At 32.8% G+C, this 26,815-nt stretch overlaps 3 protein-coding genes across 3 annotated transcripts; 1 reads left to right on the top strand and 2 right to left on the bottom strand.

The window, feature by feature from the left end:
- Window positions 1–3,243: 3,243 nt before the first annotated feature.
- Window positions 3,244–13,037, top strand: LOC133305188 (COP1-interacting protein 7-like). The gene is made up of 14 exons (XM_061505324.1): window positions 3,244–3,589; window positions 4,126–4,305; window positions 4,728–4,848; window positions 4,927–4,966; window positions 5,112–5,164; window positions 5,236–5,291; window positions 6,512–6,664; window positions 6,803–6,999; window positions 7,792–8,568; window positions 8,659–9,341; window positions 9,482–10,447; window positions 11,357–11,762; window positions 12,687–12,752; window positions 12,871–13,037. The coding sequence occupies exons 1-14, from the start codon at window positions 3,531–3,533 to the stop codon at window positions 12,939–12,941; spliced, it is 3,828 nt and encodes a 1,275-aa protein (XP_061361308.1). The 5' UTR covers window positions 3,244–3,530; the 3' UTR covers window positions 12,942–13,037.
- Window positions 13,038–14,625: 1,588 nt separating this feature from the next.
- Window positions 14,626–16,663, bottom strand: LOC133305176 (putative protein phosphatase 2C-like protein 44). Its single transcript, XM_061505311.1, has 5 exons — window positions 16,631–16,663; window positions 16,102–16,386; window positions 15,410–15,674; window positions 14,870–14,979; window positions 14,626–14,763 (listed from the first exon to the last, which is right to left on the bottom strand). The coding sequence occupies exons 1-5, from the start codon at window positions 16,661–16,663 to the stop codon at window positions 14,626–14,628; spliced, it is 831 nt and encodes a 276-aa protein (XP_061361295.1).
- Window positions 16,664–23,953: 7,290 nt separating this feature from the next.
- On the bottom strand, window positions 23,954–25,404 carry LOC133305186 (large ribosomal subunit protein eL14). Its single transcript, XM_061505321.1, has 5 exons — window positions 25,284–25,404; window positions 25,053–25,154; window positions 24,463–24,592; window positions 24,268–24,380; window positions 23,954–24,154 (listed from the first exon to the last, which is right to left on the bottom strand). The coding sequence occupies exons 1-5, from the start codon at window positions 25,284–25,286 to the stop codon at window positions 24,101–24,103; spliced, it is 402 nt and encodes a 133-aa protein (XP_061361305.1). The 5' UTR covers window positions 25,287–25,404; the 3' UTR covers window positions 23,954–24,100.
- Between the last annotated feature and the right edge of the window lie 1,411 nt (window positions 25,405–26,815).

Below are 26,815 nucleotides of genomic sequence, written 5' to 3'. Positions count from 1 at the left end.
TTATTTATAATATTGTGGACCACAAGATTAGGCCCATTATATCGCCAATGGTGCAGCAAGGGAAGACGATCAGCTCTTTCAAGTTTATATAAGCCTTTAATTGTGAATGTCATTTGTATTGTTTTTGGTTATATAAATAGTAATTGCCTCCTACAAATTCTTAAAATTAAGTCCTTAGTTATGAACATTACTTTTGTTATTTTGGTTACATAGATAATTATAACTTATAAATTGAGAATATTACCCTTGCAATTTCCTCACATTTTACCAAAAAATTTTCTCCGCTATTATATATTACTCATCCTATATATTCCACCATAGGACAGAATATCACATCATAGAATATTCTATATCCTTTTATTTGAGAGGATGTTAGGTTTTTTTTTACCAGTTAAATGCAATTACCAATAATATGGTAGGAAAGTGAGTTTGGTAGGACAATGAAAAAAAAGTTGTTTGGTCGGTCAAAATTTTACCAAAAAAATTAAGTTAAATTTTGTGAGTCTTTGTTAGGTTGAAGGTGAAATAATAATGGATAAATATATTGAAATACTTAAAACAACCCTTAATTTTACCAGAGATATAGACATGTGTACTTAGAAGAGGGTAATATAGTAATGCTCTTCGTTCACCTTTGTACGATTTAGCTAATTTTCTAGGAATATCACATGAAATGGTAAAGTTCAATAGTGATTTGCTTTCATTTTTGCATATGCTTGTCAAAGACTTTTCGTTCACCTTTTTACGATTTAGCTAATTTTCTAAGAATACCACATGAAATCGTAAAGTTCAATAGTGATTTGCTTTCATTTCTGCATATGCTTGTCAAAGACTAAGGGGGTATTTGGTTGAGGAGAAATTTTTTGAATAATAGGAAAATGTAATTGATAGGAAAATGGTTAGAAACTGAGTTTGGTAGGAAAATGTAAAAAAAGTTGTTTGGTTGAGTAAAATTTTACCAAGAAAATTAAGTGAATTTCGTGAAGAGTATGTTTGGTTGAATATAAAATATTGATGGGAAATTATTCTGAATTTACAAAACTATCCTTTTATTAAACATTGCCCTTTATACCAATACTTGTCCAAACTGTAATAGTGAATTTTCAACAAATCATGTAACAGTGAATTTTGCAACTTATCCGACTTTTACAAATAATACCACCCTCCAAAAAGCATTCCGTAACAGTGAATTTCCAACAAATCACGTCTAATTCAAGTTAGATAGGAAACGATGAAAGCTAGATGAAAAACATAAAATCGGAAAACCAAACGTGGATTAATCATAATGCAGGCAACACTTCCCCATGATTATTTAGCAAAATCCTGAAACAAACACCCCCTAAGGGAAAGAAAAGCATGGCTAAATTTTTTTATGTCTTCTACCAAATAAAGCAATCATAGAATACTAATTCAAGATAGATGGAGAACCAAACGAAAAACCTAAACCAAACTCCGCCCGCCGGACACCTACTTAATTGACATGACATGCACATATTTATTCACCTACAAAGTTATATCTTCCCTCGTAACCAACTACTACACCATGCTTTACACCCCCTTATCACTGTGTAGGTGTCATATCATCACCCACTTTTCCCAATATACATGGCGGAAATTATCACACAAACACCTTCAACTGGCCATCAAGAATCCTAGTTCATCATATAATAACTTGTCGATCTATACAACAACTCATCAACCTATTACCCTTGTGTTGAACACTTCATACACATAGAATATTATTACTAAACCCATTCATAAATGTATATAGCAAAAGATTATCAATATATGCCCAACAAAACTTTGTAATTAATTAGTTCGTTAGAATGATTTGTTAAATATTCAATAGGAAAATGAGATCTTAACAATACAACTTATATGTTGGACTACCTATCACAACTTGCTCTAACAAAAACCTACCTGTAAGAGATTTTTTATATAAACTTGATAGGCATAAAATGAATATCTTTGGAATGAATTTAAAGCTTTAATTCTAGATTTATTTCGAATTAGACTAGTCTCGAAACGATGAATCGATTGAAATATTTTTTTTAAAAAAAAAATAGACTTAAAATGAATGCATTAAATCAATAAAATATTAATGAGAGAGGTTATATTTATTATTATTTTTTCTTACTATTTTTTATTATCAACTTTGTTATTGTTGGATTAAAATCAAATTAAAGACTTTTACTTAATGTTATTTTATAATTATTAATTTGATTTTGATCCAATAATAATAAACTTAATAGTAGGAGATAATAAGAAAAAATGATAATAAATATAACTTATCTCATATGAAGCATCGACACTTCAAAAATTCTGACGTGTCGTGTCCGACACTCTCGGACACTCCGACACTTCCCGACACTCCAACACGCGTTATAGAAATTAAAAAAAAGGTTCAAAGGTTAAGTTGCGTTGAGTTTTTAGTTTCAATTATTAAATTCGTTGGATTACGATTATTATTTTATTGAGTTTAATATAAATATTTGAGATATCTTATGTTTCTTTGCAAAATTTATGAATATTATAAGTTTAGATACATTTTTTTGTTAAATTATTGAATATTAAATATAATATATACTACATAAATTAAAAATATTATTTAATATCAAAACGTGTCCTAACATGTCGAAATCTAATATTTTTTAAAATTAACGTGTCGGAATGTCGTGTCGTATCGTGTCACGTGTCTCGTATCAGTATCGGTGCTACATAGCCTATCTCATTATTAATATATCATTAATTATGATAGTCAACATAATAATTATTTATTAGTCAATAATGTATTAATAAATCTATTAGCATAATACACTTAATTTGTGCACATCAAATTTATTGAAGAATTTGTCTCTTCTTACGTATGCACTTGTGATTTTAAAATTTAATACCAAAAGTGGTGTTAAGTGAAAGTGATTATGACGCACAGGTGAAACTAGTTCAAGCTTGCAACTTACCAAACAGAGCGTTTATCGAGGGTAATATCGTAATTTAAGTGGACAAGACCGTTATCACGAGACGTGTGTAATTGTGTATGTCAGACAGCGTCATTCGGTGCCGTTTGTCAAAATATTTACCGAAATCCCGGTTATGCACTTATTCTTTTACTATAATTCCGAAGCAAAGTGAAAAATTCAACCTTTTTTGATATTTTTGGTGTGAAGAAGCAGAAGATTAATGGTCCCTGGTATGAGTTGGTATCCAAAGAAGAACAACCTTGGATCCTGTCTCACACCCACTTTCCTGTTTGTCTTTGGCAGCCATTGTAGCTCTTCTTCTGAATCCATTACTTTCCTCTTTATTAAGTTTTCCTAGCAACTTTCCTTCTCTTTTTTGAGCCTGAAGCCTGTTTTTCAAGCAAAGCTTGTCTTTTTGAGTCACCAAAGTTAAACCCATTTTGAGAATGGTATTTTTTCTTTTTGTAGTTATCTTAGCAACACTTTAGAAACTTATGTGTGATCCCTGAGAAAACCCAGTTGCTGGTTTAGTCTCTTTCAGCTGCTTTTGTTGGTGTTTTGGTTGTCACAATGAACTCTTCAGCAAGGTTGGATTCAGCTGTGTTTCAACTCACACCAACTAGAACCAGGTAATGGTGATACCCTTTTATCAATGGATTCTACATCTTATTGGGTTTCTTCCATTTGTGCCATTTATCAATGGATTTTATTTTTAGCACTTGGAATATTTGATAGTACTAGAGTGAATTAAAATGGGGATGACTACCTTTTTGGAAGTAAATAATTTTTGGGAACTATAATTCATTAAGGTTGATACTGATACTCTCTTTATTTCTTTTCTTTAATTGTCAAGTGGTTCAGTTCAGTTTTACTCTGGAGTGTGTTGATTTGATTGGAGCCAGCATGATTTTTGTTTTTGCAACTAGAGTGTTATCTTCCAGTTATTCATAAATTTGGTGGCTGATGTATATGCTCTTTCATAAGTTTGAATTTGGTAGAAAAATTCTTTATGTGATCAAAATTGAAGTGTCTTGGATATTGCAGTTACTGGGAGACTGTATTTTGTTTTTACTATTGATTTTTATGTGACTAATTGATCTATGTGAAAGCTCTTTCAAAACAATGATATAGTTGCTTTGATCCTTGACCCTTGTCTGTAAATCAGGTTTGATTTGGTTATAACTGTAAATGGAAAGAAGGAGAAAATTGCCTCAGGTTTGCTCAACCCATTTCTATCCCACTTGAAGGCTGCTCAAGATCAAATGGCTAAGGGTGGTTATTCAATTGTTCTTGAGCCTGAACATGGCAGTGATGCCACATGGTTTACCAGGGGAACTGTTGAAAGGTGTGGCTTGTTATCATAATTTATTTTTATTTATTTTTTTGGTTTATATTCCTTTCAGCATATCATAGAATTTGAATTAACATTTATCTTTCATTTAATTATGCTTATTCGAGGTCATCATTTGGTATTATTTCTTCCGGTGCTCAACATGGATCTAGAATGCCATTTTGAAAATCCTGTTTATATTTGTTGTAATATCTACCCCAAAAATCCTTCATATCTCTTTGGTTCTTACTCTTTCCAAAGCAGAGGGAAGTAATGGGGAAATGGCAGTGAACCATGCCGTTGAAAGTTAAACATAGAATAATGACTTGTAACTCTAAGGTTGGAAACTTAAAAGTTTGTCTTCTTACAAATATTTCTAGGTGACATTTATTTTCATATAGATTAGCATGCTCAACTAGTTCTCTCGGCTTCTGTAGGTTTGTTCGCTTCGTGAGCACTCCCGAGATATTGGAACGTGCGTATACTATAGAATCCGAAATCTTACAAATTGAAGAGGCAATTGCAATTCAAGAAAATAGTTCTATAGGGATTAGCGCTGTAAGTAAATATCTAACAGAATTTTAAATACAATTACAGCAGTTAAAGTTCTGTTTAAATTATCTTGTATGTCTGCAGTTGGAAGAAAACCAAATAAAACAAGTGGAAAACACTGAAGGTACCTTTGAAATAACAAATACGTCTATTGCAAGTTGTTATTGTGTACAATTATTAACTAATAATCAACATGTATGGGTAATATTTAGACCTTTGCTGAAATTTATACTTGTTTCCAACTAAGAAAACTTTCTACCATATCTCAGGCAGGAAGACTCTGCAGGATACTAATGAGGAAAAAGCAATTGTACTTTACAAGGTCAGTAGGTCTTGAATACATTAACCTATTGATATATTCTTTTCTAATCACTCCGTGTGGATATGGGCCAGTCTGATGCACAGCCACCTGAAGCAAACGGAAGCACCAGATCAGAAGGAAACTCAAAGTAAATTTTAAATCTCTTCAACTTTTTTCCTTCTTTTCTATGAACATCCATTATAGAATGAGTAGAAAATTTTAAATGGTGGTTGTGTATGATTAATATGAAAATCATCAAGTGTCCATGCCAGACCTGGATATTACTCAAGAGATTCCTATTGATATGCTTAGAACAATAATAAAGCAAAGATGTCACCAACATGGCCAACTGCCACTGGATTTACTTTAGGAACCAATTAAAAGTCGGATAGAACTTTTATTAATTTGGGCATATTCTTTTTCCGCAGAGAATATAGAACTGTTAAGAGTGAAGCAGAAAAAGGACTTTTAAGGCTCTTAATAAGCTTATTGACCATAACTTGATATTTACACGTCAAGGATAATTGGTTACCAGTACTGCCACTGTATTAAAATCTGCATGTTATAAGTCCTTGCGTTGTTTATTTTTTTTATATAGGCTTATTTAACTGATGTGAAAGTGGAGAGGGTTTATTCAATGAATCTCTGAAAAGTTAAATTTTTTAGAAAGCCATTTTTACATTGTTATGTATTTTAAATGGGAAATACTACTCTTATTTTACATGAGGTAGTTATCTCATATTCTCTCACATCAAAAATCTCACCCACTTTTTTCTTTTTTCTTTTTTATCTTTTAATGATGCGTCCCACATAATTTCTCTCTGTAACATGAGAGAGCTACTCTCATGTAAAATGAGAGTAGCATTCCCCATTTTAAATTCAAGCTCCGTTGGGTTGAGCAACTCATTTCTCCTAATTGTATTGGAGCTTTGCAACATTTTCTTATACATGAACTACACTTGGAGACAATTGAATATACTAACTAGATCATATTCTATCTGGAAATCTTATACTAACTTGAATACTATAATTGCCAATTTTCTCTGGTAAATATTTGAATAAGTTTCTCTTTTTTCGGGGCTCAACCTTCCACCCCAACTCAGGAATGAGATTCTCTGTAATCCAATATAAGGACTCCTTGTTCAATTTAGTGGACTAAAATTAATACTGTACTTAACATAAATATGATAAATGAAGCGACATCGACTGAATTTTTGTAATAAAAAGTAGTTAAGCTATCATCCAGGCCTTGTTGTGTACAAATGTAAAAACAGTACTTTTTTGTGTTATATTCATTGACCTTCTATTCACTATGTAAAACAGGTTGTTAACATCTGTTTGTTTTCACTTCTATACGTATTGTTTTAGAGTTCAGCTTTTGAAAGTCCTGGAGACACGTAAATCAGTGCTGCAGAAAGAGCAAGGAATGGCATTTGCACGTGCTGTTGCTGCTGGTTTTGACATTGACTACATGCCAGCTTTGATGTCATTTGCTGAATGCTTTGAAGCATCACGCTTGATGTAAAAATAATTTTCTTTCATAAATTATTATTGTCCTTAAATATTGGTTGGTGAGAAGTTGGATTCTTCACTAATTGGCCCATAACGTACATATGATTTCTTGACAATGTCGCTGATTTTGAATTTGTCATGTTTTAGGGATGCGTGTAGAAAATGTATGTCTCTATGGAAAAGAAAGCATGAAAGTGGCCAATGGCTTGAAATTGAAACTGCTGAAGTGACGCCCAACTGTGCAGACTTCTCTGCAATAAATGCCTCAGGCATTATACTTTCCAATATTGCCACTACATCCCATACTGAATTGGACACAGAAAGCAATGGGAAAGCAAATTCAGGTACCTGACAACTCCAGAGAACAATTTGAACTTAATGCATACATTTACAATAACTCATTAGTCATCAATCATTACACTTTCCTATGTGCACAGACTGACACATGCATACGCAAATGCTCAGTTTATGTATTTAATGCAATATAATAATCATGAATAATATGCTACATGTCTTTTTATTCAAAAGTAATGAAATTAATAATCAAGAAAAATGTGGCACCCTTTAGTACATAATCTCATAATATGTTGCACCCATTATAGTACATGGTAAGTAATGTTATGCATAAGTGAATGATATAACATTACTGATTGGTGCCATTCATTCCTGTATTGCATATGTATATTCGGACCAAACTTGTTGTTTGCATTTATAAGAGCCATTTTTTAAAAAAATTTAATCATCTGCTACTTCAAAGAACCTAGAGGTCAGTGAAAGGATTATTATTAGGGGTTTCTTGAGTAGATTAAAGGTAGAAAATAGGTGGAGGAAGATCCATTGGGGATATATGAGAGCGAGAATGGTTTGGAAGCATACAATCATATCATGTGTTTCAAGGGGTTAGTTGGTTGTTGTTTAGGTGCTGCGAACATCACCTGCAAATTTGGTTTTAAGGGTTTTCCAATTTGATGGGTTCTATGGCTCATGGAAGGAAGAATTAATTGGGTTCTTGTTAAAACAAATTTTTAATGCTGCCTGCCAAGAATAATGCATCCGGGCAAGTTGTGAAAAATTCCAGATGTCTATTTTTTCTTCCCCTTAAAAATGTATTGAGATTCTTGTTTACACATTTGCAGATGTGTTCCCAATGGACCACCAACCAACTACAGGCTACCAAGGTAATATTCAAGGTCACTTTCCACATCATGGGTTCCCTCCTTGGCCTGTTCATTCTCCCCCTGGTGCTTTACCAGTGTTTCAGCCATATCCAGTGCAAGGCATACCCTACTATCAGAGTTATCCGGGAAACAGCCCATTTATGCCGCCAGTTTGTTCACCTATGGAGGATCCCAGACTAACTGCTGGTCAAAATATGGAACACAGAAGGCATTCCATGGATAATAGACACAACAATACTGAATCTGAAACTTGGGATGTAGAATCTTCAAAAACAAGGTTTCAGCATGAAGTGGATATGGAGAGGGAAGGTTTGCGGACTGGAGAACAGCAAAAGAAGGCTAGCAGATCAGGTAGACAGAAATCTGGCATAGTGGTCATTCGGAACATCAATTACATAACAAAGACAGAACGTTCTTCTGGCAGTGGATCATATTCAGATTCTGCCTCTGAAAATGATGAATACAAAGATACTCAGGAATCTGTGAAGACCTCAAAAAGAAGAGGAACCAGTAAGGAATCTTTGAAAAGGTTGAATTCATCTGATAAGGAAGAAACAGACTGTGGGAATTATGCAGATGGAGGACATTGGCAAGCATTCCAAAATTGTTTACTGAGAGGTGTAAATGAAGACCAGTTTGAACTGGAAAAGGTTGATCATGTGAGGAGAAAAAAACATGTTGCAGTCAATGATCCTATAGAGTTTACTAAGCGGGGTACGCATGAAGTTCAAGGAGGTGATGCCATAGATATGCATAGCATTAGCAAGGGATTAATCCGCATGCCTAAGTCAACCAATGATGATTTATTGTTGTTTAAAAGGGCAGGCCAGTCTGGTAATGGTAGATCTGTGGATAGTGTACAGTCTTTAGAAATAGATGGAAGAAGGAATGGTTATACGAAGGGTGCCAATGATGATTTCATCATTGTTAAACAAGATAATCGATCTGGTAATTCACATTCTTCCTCTGCTATGGCAGCTGTCAATGGACTAGGTTATTCAAACAATAATTTGGAAAGGAAGTTGTTTCATGATATGAACGACGACTCCTACATAGTTGATTATAGGTCAGTCAGAGTGAATGATGCTGGAAATATTGGGAGAAATGCTATTGACATGGGCTCAGAGTTTCCTAAGGTGCATACGAAGGAAATTTTTTTTTCCAATTATCAGCCAAATGAATTGAGCTTGATGCCTGAACGAGCAGCAGAAAAGGGGTCAATGGGTTATGACCCTGCATTGGACTATGTAATGCAGCCCCAGTCCAAAGGTGGTGCTTCACAAGATATGAAGAATAAAGGGGGGTTGGCTCTCGCCAAACCAAAATCCAAGATGTTGGATAAGGAGCAGAAATCAAAACCTTCTCCAAATAGTTCTGATAAGAAAAAGACTGTTGGGCCAATAAGGAGAGGAAGGACTAATAAAATGAGTCCATTGGATGAAGCTCGAGCACGTGCTGAAAGACTACGAAACTATAAAGCTGATCTCCAGAAAATTAAGAAAAAGAAGGTACTCGCCTATATTCCCTTAGCTACCCCCCCCCCCCCCCCCTCCCTCTTCAAATCTATATATTGGAGATTCATGTTTTCAAGGTCGTCCATCTGTTTCTCAAATCTATATATTTATTCATTTTTATTTATGATAACTAGGAAGAGGAAGAGATCAAACGTTTGGACGCTTTAAAGATGCAGAGGCAAAAGAGAATTGCTGCCAGGAGTAGCTCAATCCCCACTAACTCACCTGTGCCATCACAGCTAACCAAGAAACAGTTTCCAACTAAAGTTTCGCCAAGCTCTTATAAAGGATCAAAATTTAGTGATTCAGTACCAGGATCATCCTCACCCTTCCAAAGAGTCCCCATCAGAACTGCTTCTGTTGGATCCAATGATTCTTCAAAAGCCTCAAAAGCCAGCAGATTGAATACTGGAAACCACTCAGTTACCAACAAATTAAGCAGATCCGTGCCTTCTTTGTCTGAATCTAAGCAAGACAAGGGTGATGGTACAACTAATACTAAGGCATCAATGGCACGAATTAGAAGATTGTCAGAACCTAAAATGAGTACCATTCGTCAAACTTCCTCAGTTAAACCACGTGGCACTAGGACAATTTCAATGACTAAAGCTGCTGATGAGACCAAGAGCAAAAAGATTTCTGCTATTGTGAATCATGATGAAAGCAAGACCTCAACCCTCCCAGAACTGAAAATCAGAACATCTAAAGCAAGTGACATTGTCCAAAAGAGATCATCAATCAAAGAGAAGACACAGAATCTGAATGGTAACAAGTCGCCTACGAATTCAGAAGGTATCTTGCTGAAGAAAAATGAAATTGGAATGTCATCCACCGATTATAGAGATGACAATCCAATAATTGAGAAGACTGTTGTGATGCTTGAGTGTGAAAAACCTCGCGCCCCTGCTATTAATGATGACAAGTCAAAAGAAAAACCCAGTATACCAAAGAGACAGCATGGCAACAATAAAGTGATGAACAAAACTGAGACAGTGTCAAGTTATGTTGCTATTCGCGCACCAGTTTCACCATTAAACACAGATATAGTAGATATAGAAACCTCAGAGAACCAATCACACGTGCAACCCATATCAACCAAGGTGTGTCTTCATAACTTAAGAGTACGTTTATTAATTGTTAACTGTCCTGTTAGTTTGTACCTTGTAAGGCTGATGTGTGCATATAAAAAATTACATAAATATGATCATGATTATAATTATGAATGTTCTGTGTGTCTAACAACATATGATCAACATTAGCAACACCTTTATTCCAAACTAGTTGGAGTTGGTGGTTCTGACAACATATGATCTTTTATACAAATTAGCAGTCAATATGATGGGTATTGCAAATTGACTTAGCCTGACAGTAACATTACTTAATTTATTATATACGAGGCTTGAAACTGTAGCAAAAATGTTTCCTATAATTTATGCATGGCTAAGCACAAGCATGTACTGCCAATTCTATATCCTTATTGTATATTGTGAAAGTGGCATTACAACATCAAACGTTACTCCACTCAAAATTTCTCTATTCCACAAATTCTAATTATAGAATTCAGATATTATGTGGGGAAGAGAAGTATATTTTCAATTCTATGATTAGAAGAAATTTTCTGATGTTTGACTTTAATTTCGGGAATGATAAGTTATTTAGACCCTTGACTGTATAAACCACTCCCCGTTAAACCCGACTAGCGAGTGTGGGGTGGAGGAAATCTTTGTACGCAGCCTTACCCTTGCATAATTGCAAAGAGGTTATTTCCTGGATTCGAACCCATAACCTTTCAGTCATGAAGGAACAGTTTTACCACTGCTCCGATTCGCTCCCTTTTTAAATTCGAACCCATAACCCATAACCTTTTAGACCCTTGACTGTATGGGCTAGAAAAATTTAATTTGATTTATTGTTATTGACATGCTTGTGTAGTTTATCTGAATTCTCCGTGTATGGGAGAAATTCTTAGTGCATGAGCTAATTTTGAATATATTGTCTTCCAAAATCAGGTTAAAATGAATAAAACAGAGAAAGAACCTTCAAAATCATCTACCATTAGTATTGCTGAAGAAACTTATCATGCCCCATATGCTCGAGTTTCTTCCTTGGAAGATCGTTGTACACGAAATTCCGAGTATGGTAAAGCACCTCCCACTAGCTTGGAGACTGCATCAACTGGTGTTGAGGCTGTTAGAGCACACGTGTCTGACTCCAGAAACTCAACACTTGAGAAGATTCCTGAAGTAGTTGAGAAGCCTCAGGTAAAGGAATCATCGAAAGGGTTGAGACGGCTGTTAAAGTTTGGAAGAAAGAATCATAACTCAGCTACCGCTGGACACAACATGGAATCAGATAGTACCAGTGTTGATGGTTCTAAAGCAAATGAGATTGGAACTAATGGTTCTTCCAATGAAGGTAGCGTGATTCTAATAGCAAGCAGCTTATCCCAATATTATTAGAGATTGCATTTCTACAGAACTTTCTTATACATACACTTCCACTTCTAATACCTCAATTTTACAAATCATACTGTTGATACCATGATCTACCCAACACAAAACCTTGAGTTCCAAGTTTCCAACCCATAGTTTAAAGCTGACACACAATATCCTTTCCCTTCTCATCTTATTATCCATTTGTAGGCTATACAAAAGTGTTTTTTTTTTTTTTGGGGGGGGGGGGGGGTTACATTACAGTATAACATCTTATAAAATTAATTTTCTTTTTGAAAAATAATACAATTAACATATCCTCTGACATATGGTTTCACCTAAACTGAGTTGTATGTAGGTTGCATCAACATTATTCCTCTTCCTGTCATGGTCATAATGATCTGGTGTTGACTTAACTTGCATCCAACATTCAGAAATGATTTTCTTTCTCGATCACAAAAACTGCATGTTACTTGAGAGAGTAAAATGAACATAAATACTACCAAGCACATGGATCAATTGATAAGGGATTGTTCCAGCTTATCCCGTGGTCTTAAGTTCGAGCCCCTGGAAACGCAGTTGTGTTAAAACTTGATAGGAAGAGCTTTACCGCCCATGTAATCTTACCCAGCTCAAATTAGATTAGTCAAGTATTCGATGAACCGATTGATAATATCCAAAAAAAAAGAACATAAATAACTAGGATCGGAGAAAGTCAAAACAAACAAACAAACGATTTTGAACTGTATTTTTTTTCATCATCCAGTTATTTTACTAAAATATCATAGCTTTTGTATGCCTTTTGTAGATTGAGTATATTGTTAAGCTCATCTGTGTTTAATTACTTGTGACGTGACCAATATACTCAAATGACCATAATATGGATTTACTGTGTTGTCTGTCTTAGTTCATACTTTGAAGAATTTGGTCTCTCGAGATGAAACTCCCACAACCAGTGCAACTCCTCAAAAGTGTAAGCACTTATTGCATTTATTTAAGTGAACTTAAATTAACTCTTTTTTTTATCTTGTCATCTAGATTCTTACTAATATTCTGAATATGGACATGATAAACATATTATTCTTATGCAGCTTCTCGCTCTTTCTCCTTGTTATCACCATTTCGAAGCAACCACGGCCAAAAAAAGATAATGATGGCTTGATAAAATTGATGCCTGTTATTTGAGGTTGATGCAGTAAATATTTACTTGATTCTTTTGATTTTTTTTTTTTTTCTCTTTGGGCTTCAATGATCCTGATTATCTATTGTCTTGCTGAAAATATCAGAGTAATATATCGTTTTTGGGTTTCAAAACATTGACAAAATTATTTGAAGTCTAGATGGGGGATTGATTCTGATATGTTTCCATTGGCAATGCTTTCCATTCCATAGGCTAATTTTGACATGCAAGATCCTCGAGTGAAGTGACGAGGGAAGGGGCTGGTTTGTCCCAACCTTGGAAATTTTCCTTAAAATTCTTGAAAAGTTTTGTTACGCTATCATCAAATGATGTAATAGTAGCATGCTAGATAAATATAATATAAAAGCATTAACTTGACCTTCACCTAACTACTTGAATGTTTAGGTGAAATGATTCTTAGTACGAGAGCTTTAGTGGTCAAGTGGTCACGGATTTGATTTTCGTCACTCTTCATTCTATTAATAAATAATTAAATATTATGGAGTTTATTAGAATAAGTAAGTGAGACTTGTGCATTGAGAAATATAATATAAAACTATTAATATAACATTGACGGATCTGGATCCTCTAATGTGAAAATTCACATGATCATGTAATATGAGTAATCATAACCATACAAAGGTGGATTAATGGTAAAAAAAGAGGAGAGAAAAAAAATAATAAAATAGGTAGTTACAAAATCATAATCGTTGATTTACCTTTGTATGGTTGTGATCTTCCCACACGATCATATTATGTTTTTTTGGCACATTAGAGGATCTATTTCCGGTTATGATATTTAAACTTCTATAATAACTTGACAATCACTCACATTGGATCATAATTAAATCCTTGTCTATTTACTTCTGAAATATATTAATTTTACGGGTTTTTCTAATAAATGCTCTTTGGTCACTGGTTAAGAAATTAGTTGTAAATATTCCAATAAAAGGCACAGAATATGATGTATTAGGAACTCAAAAAGTATTTATTGCAATTTTTTAAGTGATTAAACCAATAAATATGGGATGTTAAATGCTCCTTAGTCAGTACCTTCAGGATATTCATTAGTAAAACCCTAATTTAAATTTTTTAATCATTGACTTATGAGACCAAATATTTTACTGCGTCCCTTATGGAAGAGCTCAGGTACATGTAGACTGTAGTTGTAGCAATGATGCTGAGTGGCTTTGAAAGCCTTCTCTTGCTATAAAATATTTCCTTTCCAGTATATGGTGGACTAAAGCATGCATCCTTTTTTCATGAGTAAAAACCAAACTAGTACATTAAAGTCCAATTAACTGAACTGGTCATATGCCATGAACAACCCTTGTTGCACATTGCACAATTGACAGAGGATGAAATTTTTCAAAATTTCTAAACATTAACCTGAATCACACAAGAATTCCGAAGAAAATTAACATTGACATCAATATATTCTCATGAATCTACTAGGCCTAGAAACACAGTTTGTATTTTCCTTTTTTGGCTTTTGACATAATGAAAGTGCAAGCACTTAGATAATCTAGTGGCAGATTTAAATCTTCACATCTGATGAGTAAGTTTGTTGGACGACAACAACTGTAAGGAACAATGGTACATTAAAGTTTTCACCACCTGTTCTAGCATTCAACAAAGCTGTAAGATACACCCTTACGGGTAGGAATCAATCAAAGCGAATGATTAAGCATGAAATGTTGCTTTTGCTCATCCTATTCAAAGCTTCCCTTGCCAAGCACTCAGCTGCTTCTTGTGGATCCTCTATGTGCCTAATAAGATTCACGGCCTCTTGGTTCTTCATCACCTATTAATATATGGAGATTCATGAGCTACTATTTTCATTTTTAAAGTATATTTTTAAGAAATCCTACAAATGACGAAGCATTATAACATATAATTATGGGGCTTACCTCCCATATGCCTTTGCTTGCTAAGATCAAAAATTCAGTATCAGAGTCGATCCTATCACCTCCCAGGACAAGTTCTGAGCCTTTAGAATGCTTTATACCTGTCTTTTTGGCTGATTCACATGTTATTATGAGTACTTGGAGCACATGCATACCATCCATTATGAGATGTGTGAATCAAAACATGTGCCTACTTATAGATGAATAAAAGAAACAAAATTCTGATATCATATTTGAGAGGGGATGAGAAACCCCTTGCATAGCTGAAATCTCAATTGAATGAAAAATAAGAAAAAAGAAGTAGCTAGTGCAGTGCAGCAATTTTACTGGATTAAACAATTGGCTCTTTTAGATGCAAGGATATGGTTGCGTCCAAAGATTGCCCTTACCCTTCCCTCGTTAGTCGGTAATGGAGAGTGGTTTAAACAACTAGCTCTTTCAAATAAGTGTGTATTTGCTTCCCAGTTAATATTGCTTTCCCATCTCCCAAATGAACAGTCATATTCATTCTAATAATGACAAAGAGATCTGCGTACTTGGTACCTGAAAAGAGTCTGCGATACCAATGTCTCTTGGCTGATTGTTTGCCTCTGCCGTTTGGCTGATAAGCATAAGCTATACCATCTCTACACAAAACAGTTTTGTAATCTCCCATGTTGGCTATCACAAGTTTTTCTCCATTTATCACCATCACAGATGTTGAGCCTATTCTGCATGTCTCTTCTGATTTGTGTGCCTCTCTGATCTTTGTTCTTGCACCTAGGTAAGCTCTCTTGAGTGTTTCTTTGGTTTTTGTCCTCATATGAGACTAACATTTAATTGAAACATTAGAAATGCAGAAGAGACCATAAATAAAGGTGAAAATAGGTAAGTTATGGATACAACAGTTTAATCTTTACCTCTCTTTGACAATAAATATGAAGCTTAGTTTGTAAATACAAGAAGAAATGAAAATATGCCATGGTTGAATATATGCATCTAGCTGTATGTTTTATGTTACTTTGATTCATTATCTATCAAGGGCATTCTAGAGGAAGTCAACTCTATCCTATACAAATACAAAATGCATTCACATTAATGTTCACAATAGTTGGATGAGCCAGAGTTTGTCACAACTCACAAGCATTTTAAAAGAAAAACCGTATAACATAATAGCCAATCAAAAGCATTATTGCTTTGGTTCAGCAAAGTAGATAGTATACTGGAGAAAGATAAATATAATATTGATTAATTACCACTTTCAGTTTCTTGTCAAAGAAATGGGATTGCATATACTTAGTAACTCCATCTCCAATGAGAGCATCAAAGATTCCAAAATACCACCATTCTGTGTCATCCATTTGCTCTCTCTGTATCACAACTGAATCAAAGTCTGAGTCATGAGAACCACCTTTGATAAGATGATGCGCCACCAAATGGTGACCATGTGTTATTGGCGTCATCCATGAAGGCTTGTTTATAGTCCCATGATTTCTCTTTCTGCCTCCATTTCCTAAGAAAAAGTGTTTCACCCGGAATGCCTGTACAATTCAATGGAGAGATTAGACATTGCTATAAATGACTAATTATTCATATGAATAAGCATTTAGCAATAAATATCATGGAGAAGAAAATCTCAAAAGGGTCAACACCATTTTTTTTTCCTTAGTAACAATTTGTTTACACCCTTGCATTAGGTCTATAAGGAGCAACTCAGATATAAATCAATATGATTTTCATGAATTTCAATGTAACAGTGGAATAGGGTAAAGAACATTGACTTACTTTTAGCTTGATATGAAGATCTCTCAGTCCCATGTCTTTCTCCAATGAATTTGATCAGACCCTCAGAGAAAATGTGGCATTTTTAGGAGATGATGGTAAGGAAAAACTAGAAAATCAAAATTTTCATATAGAAAACAGATAGGCCTTGATTCTTCTGGCTTGTGATGATATATTCAATAGATTTGATGAGTCAGGTAGAAGTAGCTGATCAATTGAAAAAATATTCAATTGGCTTTAATTATCTGTTAGGAGGAAATTTTGAATAAGAAGTAACTATCTAAGTTCTAGTTTTTGAAGTTTTGAACTAACAAAATAAATGGACTTCAATAGAAAAAATCAAATAACTTCCTTTGTCCTACAAGTAATCCCTCTATTTGAAAATATTAATCTTTTTTAAACAACAAATTTTGTTTCATTTTAGGGCTTTCGATCCGTCATTTAACAGGTTCAAATGTTTTTTTCCTACAAAAGTAACGACAAAATAAATAGTAATAAAAAATTGAAAAAGCACGGTATTCAATGACTTTATTTTGTCTATAGTGATTGCATGACACTAATTTTTTACCTACAACATTATTCTTATTTATCCCTTCATTTTATTTGTTATTTTAAAAATTTAACTGGCATTAATTATTATTTTATCACGTTGGGAACAGAATAAAATGAGTCATAATTAGACCCTAAGCACTTATCATATCTTATCCTAAATATGCTATTTGATTCGTCGACCAAATGAGCCCTTAATATCGATCAGGATCTCGCATTTTAAGGAATGAGTGCAACTGTTTAATCAAACTTATCTTGCTTTATCTGTGCAACTTGAAAAGTTTAAAATTGAAACCCCACCCAATCCTCACTTTTATTTCGGCTTACCCAGAATAATCCGGTGGGAAGTTTATAAAAAAAAAAATGTATTAAAAAAAAAAAACAAGACATTTGACAATTTGTAGTTTGATACTGAATTTATAATCTAATTGCGGGTTTAGTTAATTTATTTTGAGGTAAAAAAACCAAATTTAATTGAAGGTTAAGGTTTTTCAAAGAGTTTTTTTATAAAAAATAAAATAAAATAAAATAAAAAATAAAATAAAAAATCCCAAAATAATTGTTTACAAAACATGCTACAACTCTTACAATTAAAACAATGCATTTATTCGGAATTAGTCACATTGATACTTGTGGGATATCTCATATTAAAAAAATGCATTTGGTCTAGGCAACATGGTCAATCGACGGCACTATTGGTTATTAATTTTTATTACTCTGTTCGTTTCACAATATTTTTTATTTTTTAAGTTAATTCTTGTTTTAAATTATTTGTTATTATACATTAATAATGAAGTATTGATTATTATTATTTTTTAATCTTATCTCTCATGAAGAGAGTGTGTTAGTGGATAATTAATTAAATTGCAGATAAATATAAGATTTTAAATTAACTTTTATTTTGAGGGTAGATTAGCTAAGTATAATAAATTTTACAACAATATGAGGTTAATTAATTATTTTCTTAATTCTTGTACAGCAACCTTAAGCCGTAAATATTGTGTATTTGGAATTATTAAAAATGTATAATTAATTCAAAAAAATAATTTAAGAAAATAAATTGTGGAAAAATTTTCAATTTAAGTTATAAAAATAGATTTATCAATCTGAAAAACTTGTTGATTTGATTACAAGATATATGAAGACATTTAAATTTAAGAAAATAAAACGTAAAAACTGGTACTGTAGAGCAGTTTCTACTGTGGGTCCGACAGAATTTAAACTGCATTTTCAATTAGTTATTAGAAAAATTAAAAAAATAAAAGCACACTGAAATTATTGTAGCGAGGTTAAGTAATACCAATTACTAATTAGACAACAAAAGAAACATTAAATTGAAAACAAAATGCTGAAAGCAAAATGAAAATAAATATTTAAGAGCTTTTATAAAGGTGGTTCGGAATCTTGACGGCGGGTTGATTTACATTTTTATATATTTAAACTTGGATGTGAGTTGGCCAGTTTGGTGTCATTTTTAATTATTATTTTTGGTACAACCATTTTAATTATTTATTTACTTGAGTTAGTTGCCAATTTATAGTTTTATTACGGGAAGTTTGGGGTTACTTTTTTTTTCCCTTTATATGTATAGCTCTTTATTTAAGTTATTTTTCTCTCATAATTTAGAGGAGCAATTTTTTAACATACAAGATTAAGAAATTTTATTTCTCTTCTTAATTATTGATTTTTGTTCATCTAACGGCTATAATTTATTTAAAATTAATAATTAAGTAATTGATATAATTTAATAAAATATAATCATTACATAAACAGAAATCAAAATAGAGAATAAGACTTCCTAATTTTATTCTGGAACCAAAGATCCCTCCTCCATAAATTATAATCAACAGGGAATTTCATTAAAGTGGTTTTTTTTTAGAATTTGATTCCATAAAAGAAAAATTAGTATGTAATGTATTAGGGATTTGCATTCATCATTTAACATGAGCACAAAAAATTTTCTGCACACACAACATTTTGTGGGGCCCGCAGCAAAAAAAAAAAAAAAACTTCGGCACGCAAAACGAATCTCTATAACATAACGCAATCACTTTTCCTACAACATAACTCTTATAAAAATCAATGTATTACAAATTTTTATATACATATTGGGCCAAGTGCCAGTATTGTATCCTGTACAATCTCCGGCCACCAAATAATATAAGAGTAAAGTTATTTTAAGTTCTTCACAAAAACATATGGTCTTTACTTTTATTCTTTATAAAAAAAAAAAAAAAAAAGTTAACTTTTGGTCTAATTTCAGTTCTTTGAAAATATGGTCTTTAGAAATTCAAAGAAGATTCAATTTAGTCCCTCCAAAAGAACTAATATAAGGCTTTTTTTTCCGTAATGAACAAAAGTAGGAATCATGTTTTTAGTTAGGGACCCAAGAGGGCTTTACTCATAATCTAATTTTAGTCCATCAAGTTGTTTTATTTTTTTATATATAATGGTGATAGTAAGGTTTGAACGAATGTAGTAGCGGCGTACCCAGTTCAATTCCATTCAAATTTTTTTATCGATCCGAACTAAACTAAAAAATAATAATTCAACTTGGATAACTATAATTGTTTATTTTTTCAAATATGTTCAGAACTAATTCATAACTAGTTCAGAATTGAAATGAAAAGTAAGAAAAGATTGAAAGAAAAAAAAGTAATAAAATATAAAATAAATAATACTAGAAATTAAAAAATAAACTGTTGGGAATATTCAAGTGTGATGAGTCCCACATTGATTGGTAATAGGCTAAGTGAAATGTATATAAGTGAGGGGACCCATAAACTCAATGCCTTACAGAGTTATGTCAGGCGGATCTAAGGAAAGCCCGTGACGGTAACCAATGTGGGACTCATCACACTTGAATATCTAACAATCTCCCCCTCAAGTGTGAAACTCATTATTGGTATGCTTCCCCTCTCAACCGAGTACCCCAGGGCCCAAGTAGTCAACCCGCCTTCTAGCCAATCACCAGGCTAACTCGAGTCCAACCCGGCTCTGATACCACTGTCGGACGATGACACGGGAAAGCTCGTGGCGGGGGACCATCACCAATAGACTAAGCTACTCCAACCGTAGCAAGTGGGTCTGACACCACATCTCAACCCAAAATCTTAAGACATTGGGTTCACGGGTCCTTCCACTTATATACTCTTCACTTAGCTCATTACCAACTAATACCAACTAATGTCGGACTTATCACATTCGAATATCTCAACATAAACAATTAAAAATAAAGATAAATAAAAGAGAAAAGAAAGAAAAGTAAAAACAAAAAGTAAAGAAAATTAAGACGAGAAATAAAAAACTAAGACAAGAAAAATAAAAAAATCAGTTCATAAGCTAATTTAAAAATCAGTTCGATTCATGAACTGATTTTTAAAAAAAAATAATAATTGTTCGATTAATGAATGAATTTTTAAAAATCAGCTCAGCTCACCTTATGAATTGGTTTTGAAAAACTAGTTCAGTTAATAAATTTTTTAAAAAACCAATTCTTTCAAGTACAATGTAATTCAATTTACAATACAACTCTTTTAGTTCTTTTGCACCGATTTTTTGTATACTCTAGTAACACCTAACTCGGTGCATCTTCTTTTTATATAAAGAAGGTTTTATTACATTTCAATCCAAATGTTTTTTGCTATTCCCCATTGAATCCTCATCTTTTTTCCTTTTTTGAGACCGATGTATGTATTACGGATGCAATAAAGAATATCTCCTTTTGCACACCCCAAAATCTATAACTTTATGCAAATTACTCAAATCTCTCAAATATTAGATCGCTCTTAGTCCAGAAAGTTGTTAAATTTGTAGTCTCTAACATACAATGCTTTTTTTTATTTATGATATTATCTAATTATTTTTTTACCTTAATTGAAATTATTTTTTTGTCTAATGATCTTAAGGGTACTTCTCACGTTGATCTGATTATAATGTTTTTAAAATCACATCAGTAATTGATTTTAATTTACTTTGTAAATAATGCTGTCCTATTTGATGGTTTGTAAACTTATTGAAATTTGATAAGACTTTAGTAAAATTCATTTTGAGTAAAACAAGCTTATTTGTTGCGAACCGATTTTAGTGCTATATTTTCATTTTTATACATCTAATCCAAGCAATAGAATTTAGAGTTGCGCTTCACAATTTCGGATTACAAAACCAAGATTGAGCTTGACTGTAGTTAAAACGAACTTAATTTGTTTCTAAAGTTATTTTAGAAAAATTTATCTAATGCTCACTAAAACAATGTAGTTTTGGAGTTAAAATATTAAAAAATTTAAAATGATAAAAACTATTATAACCTTAGAATAAATTAAAATTGCAAACACACCATGATTTTTGCTTCAAAATGGCATCGTTTTAGTGAATGTTAGATAAATTTTTCTAAAGTAACTTTAGAAAAAATTAACCATTGATTTTTATAAAATATTTATGGATTTAGTGTTTCTCATATATAGGAGATAAATTTATCTCGCATAACATAATAAAAATTAAATCCCATTAATAATTATATAAGATGTCAAACTAATTAAATTATACAACAACCAACCATCAAATATAAGGATTAAGGAGTTGTTAAATTTTCTGTAATTTTGTTAATATCATTTATGTTTACGTTGTTGTACACATTGAATTTATTCATTAACCAAAAAGGTATGAAAAGAAAATACATTTAGGCACCATTTCCTCTAAGGTAAATAACCATAGTTATATGTAACGATATATGATACATATCGTTTGATTCGATATGATATGAAGGTTGAACGATATGCATCGATAACAAGTATCGGAACTGGCCATGTATAAGAGCATGAATTGCAAAATCGTGCAATTCAGTATAATATCATGAATAGTATTGCAATTTAAGATGTGCAATTCCAGATTTGAAAATCAAAATAAGTATGAATCCGATCCACTCTGATTCCAAAATGATTCAAAATTTAAATCAATACGAATTAAAAATTCACTTAACATTAGGAAAACAACTAATTTCACATTAAAATTAATACGAATCCGGAAAGTAATTCAAAACAATACAAATTAATATGTTCAGGGGGAAAAAAACACTAAAACAAAGACTTGTGCAAGAGAAGTAAAGAACACAACATTCAAGCTTTGTTCAAAATCGTTCAGGATCAGACTTCCGCTAAAAAAATAAAAAATACTTAATGTTTAGGAAAGTAGATAACAGCCGAATAATATATTTTTAAATCATCTTTCATGAATCTTACAATTTAACATAATTCAGGATTTACGATAAAAAATCAATCTAGTAATTTAATTACTTGTCAATAACTAAATTTATGTTTATGTGTGGGTTAGCTTACAAATACTTGTTTTTGGGCTCTATCTTACAACTATGTGGTAGACTGGTAGGCTTTCATTCTTCCACATGCTTCACCCTAAACCCTAACCATTAACCACTTTCTTCTCTAGTGCCTGTAACAGGTACTTTCTTTCTTTTCTTTTCTATTTTTTGTAATTGAAGAAAGTTTTGGGGATGAGAGACTCACATTCTAAGAAGCAAAGTTCCAAGATCTCATCCAATAATAATTGTTGATTATGTAGCCAAAAACAAAGAATTATCCAATAAATCATGGGTTCTACAACAGTTTAATACTCTCCTTTGAATGGAAGTATAAAACCAAAAAGGAAGGAATCACTCAAGGAAAGGAACTAAGCATGTCTTGTTTCAAGAATTTCGGAGCTAATGAGCAATTAGCATGCTAAAAGCAGAAAGATTTTACCATAGGTGGCACGCTATCAATACTAGAATTAGAGTCGGCAAAACGGACTTGGGCGGGCCAACCCGCCAAACGGGACAGTGCAGGCTGAGTTTTTCAACTCATCTCAAAAGCGGAGCGGGGCAGGGCGGGCTCATTTTTTGACGGATTGATGGTGGGCATAGGCGGGTCGAGACAAGTCAGTGTAAAATAGGCTCTGGCTGACGGGCCAACCCGCCCAATGGGGCGGGACAAGCTGAGTTTTTCAACCCACTTTCAAAAGCGGGACTGGGCGAGCTGACTCATTTTTTGGTTGGTTGATGACAGAGTGGAGCAGGCCGCCCACTTTGCCACCTCTAACTAGAATCACCAATACTCTTTCACAACAAAGCAATTCATTAGTGAACATGACCCAGAATTTTGTAGAGCAGATGTAAAACAACATTTTTAGACCCCCACATACGAAAATTTGGAGTTAGACGTGTCCTGTCAAAAAGGGTAATATAGTTCTTTAGTTATATGGTTGGCCATTCTTTGATTCTTACGTACTTGTCTACAGACCTTTTAGAAGAAATGAGACGGGTATAATAATAAGGACACTTAGAAAATAAATATGATCATTGGCAAAAACTGGAAGGAAAATTAAATAACAAAATCCAAGTCAAATTATTTGTAAGCAAATGGCTTATCCAAGACAGGATTAGAACAAAGCTAAAAAATTAGGAGTTAGAAAGATTATTGGATCGAGAAGCATTAAATGCATGCTAAAATTAATGGGAACAAATGTTCATGACATATACCACAAGTCCACAACCTTGAAAAACCATCAATTGAAACATGGAGGTAAAAATTCAGGGGAAATAAAAAAGAACAATAAATTCACACAACCATCCTAATAAAGAAAATAGAAAAGACGCCGTTCCTTCTGTCATTTGCAGTTTAAGATTTCTATTAGTTTTAGAACGTTTTAAAAACAACCAATAGTCAAACATCTGCAAGCAAACGCAAAAATGGGCACCAGATATTCTAACAATGAGAATGGAAGTAATGACTTTAAATCACTAACACGGAATAATTCAAAATAAACCTTTCTAGGAAGTCTCTCAATGATACATAGAAACTCATCATAACAACCAAGGTGTACTAATTGAAAGAAATTCATAACAAAATTTGAAAAATAAACATGAAATTATGCTTAAGATGCGGTCTTCTTCAGCTTAGCAAGCTCTTGCCTAACAACAGATGCCTTCTGCAAAAGTTAAAAAATTGTATATTAGCTATAAATGTTACAAGAAAAAACACAAACCAAACCCATATAACATTGGAAATAAGAACAGTATAGGGACGTAAACTGAAACCAACCTTGATCTTTGCCAACATTATCTTGAACCTGTCAAAATCATTGAGGGCTGCCCTTCTCTTCTGCACAATCAGTTTCCTTCCCCATGAGCTTTTCTCCCACTTGTTCTTAACATCTGTTTAACAATAGATCAAATTGATGAACAAAAGGAACAATTTCAATAAAATAACAATTTCATCATGGAAACTTGTACCAACCAGCAGCCTCCATGGCTTGAATAAGATCCTTCTTCTTGGGGACCCTCTTAATATCAATCTTGATGTCAGTGAGTGAGAGCCTCTTGAAATTCACTTGGGATCTCACCATATCAGGGGCATCAACAAGAGCCTGTCAATTTATGATAGACATGTTATGCTATACAGTTTCAACATCAAATACCTGAGAGCAGTAACAAGCATAACGAACTTATCAACAATAAGGACACCTCTAACTTCTCCACCAGAATTTGATACTATCAGACACCAAACTAATACCCCCAATCCCCTAAATAATTCAAAACATAATTTAGTTGATGCTACACATGCACGAGTACACAAAGCCTTATGACCCAATTAAAATACAACAAAGCAAAACCAATAGCTTCAAATAAAATAAAAAAATTCATAAAAACCAACCCTAAAACCACCCATCATTCTGGCAATGAAAATCATGACTACCTTCAACACCCAGATGGAAAAAAATCAAAACTTTTTGCTTCAAGTGCATAAGCAACCAAACCAAACAAATGGGCACCCCATGAATCTAACAAAAAGTGACAAATCAACGAAAGAGAAAAAAAAGGGCATACCCTGTTCTGGTCAATGACATCAACGATAACAACAAGCCTCCCATATTCTTTGCCATAGTTGATCTGAGCAACCCTTCCAATCTCGATGTACCTCTTGAAAGGCTGCAAAACAGATCAGAATAACAAACAAAGAAAAAAAAGCATCAAGACTTTGAATAGAACCACAAGACCCAGATGGAGGAACACACAATGCTTAAGAAAGTGGAAGAGTACTGGTCAAAGAGTAATCACCATTTTCGGCTATGAGGTTTCTGCGACTGCTGAAGCAGAGAGAGATGAAAGGAATAGAGATGTAGAAACTAGGGTTTTGGGTGAAGTTTCAATTATAAAGACTCAGCATGTAATGTATGGGCCAAACAGCATAGTATCATGGGTTTGTGTGAGAATGTTAAAAAATATGTTCGGTTTAAAATACGATATTGTAGTGGAAGTCCATCAAGCTCTCTGGGTCTTTAGGCCCAAACCTCATCTTAATTCGTGATTAAAATGTAGATTTAATTATTGTACCCCAAAACAAATATAGATTTTTTTTTCGGTAAATAAATGTAGATTTAATTTTGATATTTTTGTGTTGAAAAGTATACAACTTTTTAGATAATTTGTAGCCCCCCAAAAAAAATGGTTAAATGTTTAGATAGTTTTATTACTAGTAGAAAATCACAGTTATCGTATTCTATAATCAAATTATTCATGCAATGTTGTGTGTTTTAAGATTATCTAAGTAAAAATATCAAAAAATAATAATATATTAATAATAAATAATAATAACAATAATTAAATAATAAAGAGCATAAATAAACTATTTTACACGGACGTCTCTATCTCCATTTTTTTCGAACGGAACTGATACCTAACGCAGGTGATAGTCAGAATTTCTAAATGTGTTTCAACTCAAAAAAAATAACAATTCACATCATAGTTTGCACCTTTTTCAATAACATTTTTTTATCAAGTCATGAAACAAACAAAAAATGAACTAGGACATTATATATGAAAAAAATTAAGATTTTTAGTATTTTTCATAAGTAGTATTTGTGCCATTTGGATTGATTTCGAATTCATTTCACGTTAATTTTCAGGTATCATATAAGGAGGAATTATTTTATTGTGAAAATGATCAAATCATAGACTATTTGTTTTGTTTTTTATAGTTTATGAATATACATTTTATTTCACCTAATTTTGTTCTATTTTAGCTCTGTTTTACGTTTATCAATTAATCGAGACTGATATTTATTACGAAGTCTGCTCTACGAAATTTGTTACGAAACAAATGGCATAACACAACTGTTACAACTTTCTTTTTCAATCAAAGAAAGAAAAAAAAGAAAACAGATCATTCAATAGGAAGGTGGCAAATGTGTATGTGGGAAATTTTTAAGGTACCACATCAGTAAGGAACACCAATCAAAAATAGAGAAAGAAAATGAAAGTGAGATGAAAAAAATAAAAAAATAAATTTAAGTGGCAAATTTTGAAAGGAAGTCGCACATGCGACCGTCGCAACAAAAGTTTGCTCGTGTCTATGGGTCCCATTCATATCATGCTAAGATCTAATTTGTAGGTGAAACTATTCAATTTGAATATAAGACATTTTTATTCATGGGTCACAAATTGAAATCCAAATACAACTCGATGCGGGTTCCAGGTCACATGGGTTGACATGCAAAACTTAAAAATTTTGACTTGTACATTGTTGAGTTTTGAATATTGATTATTGTTTTTGAGAATAAGAGTTCTCTTTTATATATCTCTATTTGTTG

The sequence above is a fragment of the Gastrolobium bilobum genome, unplaced genomic scaffold (genome assembly GCF_033153095.1).
Source record: "Gastrolobium bilobum isolate Gb01-03AN ecotype WA unplaced genomic scaffold, APGP_CSIRO_Gbil_v1 utg8309, whole genome shotgun sequence".
Taxonomy (NCBI): Eukaryota; Viridiplantae; Streptophyta; class Magnoliopsida; order Fabales; family Fabaceae; genus Gastrolobium; species Gastrolobium bilobum.
The sequence above is the reverse complement of the archived record's forward strand: the minus strand, read 5'-3'. Positions and strand labels throughout refer to the sequence as shown.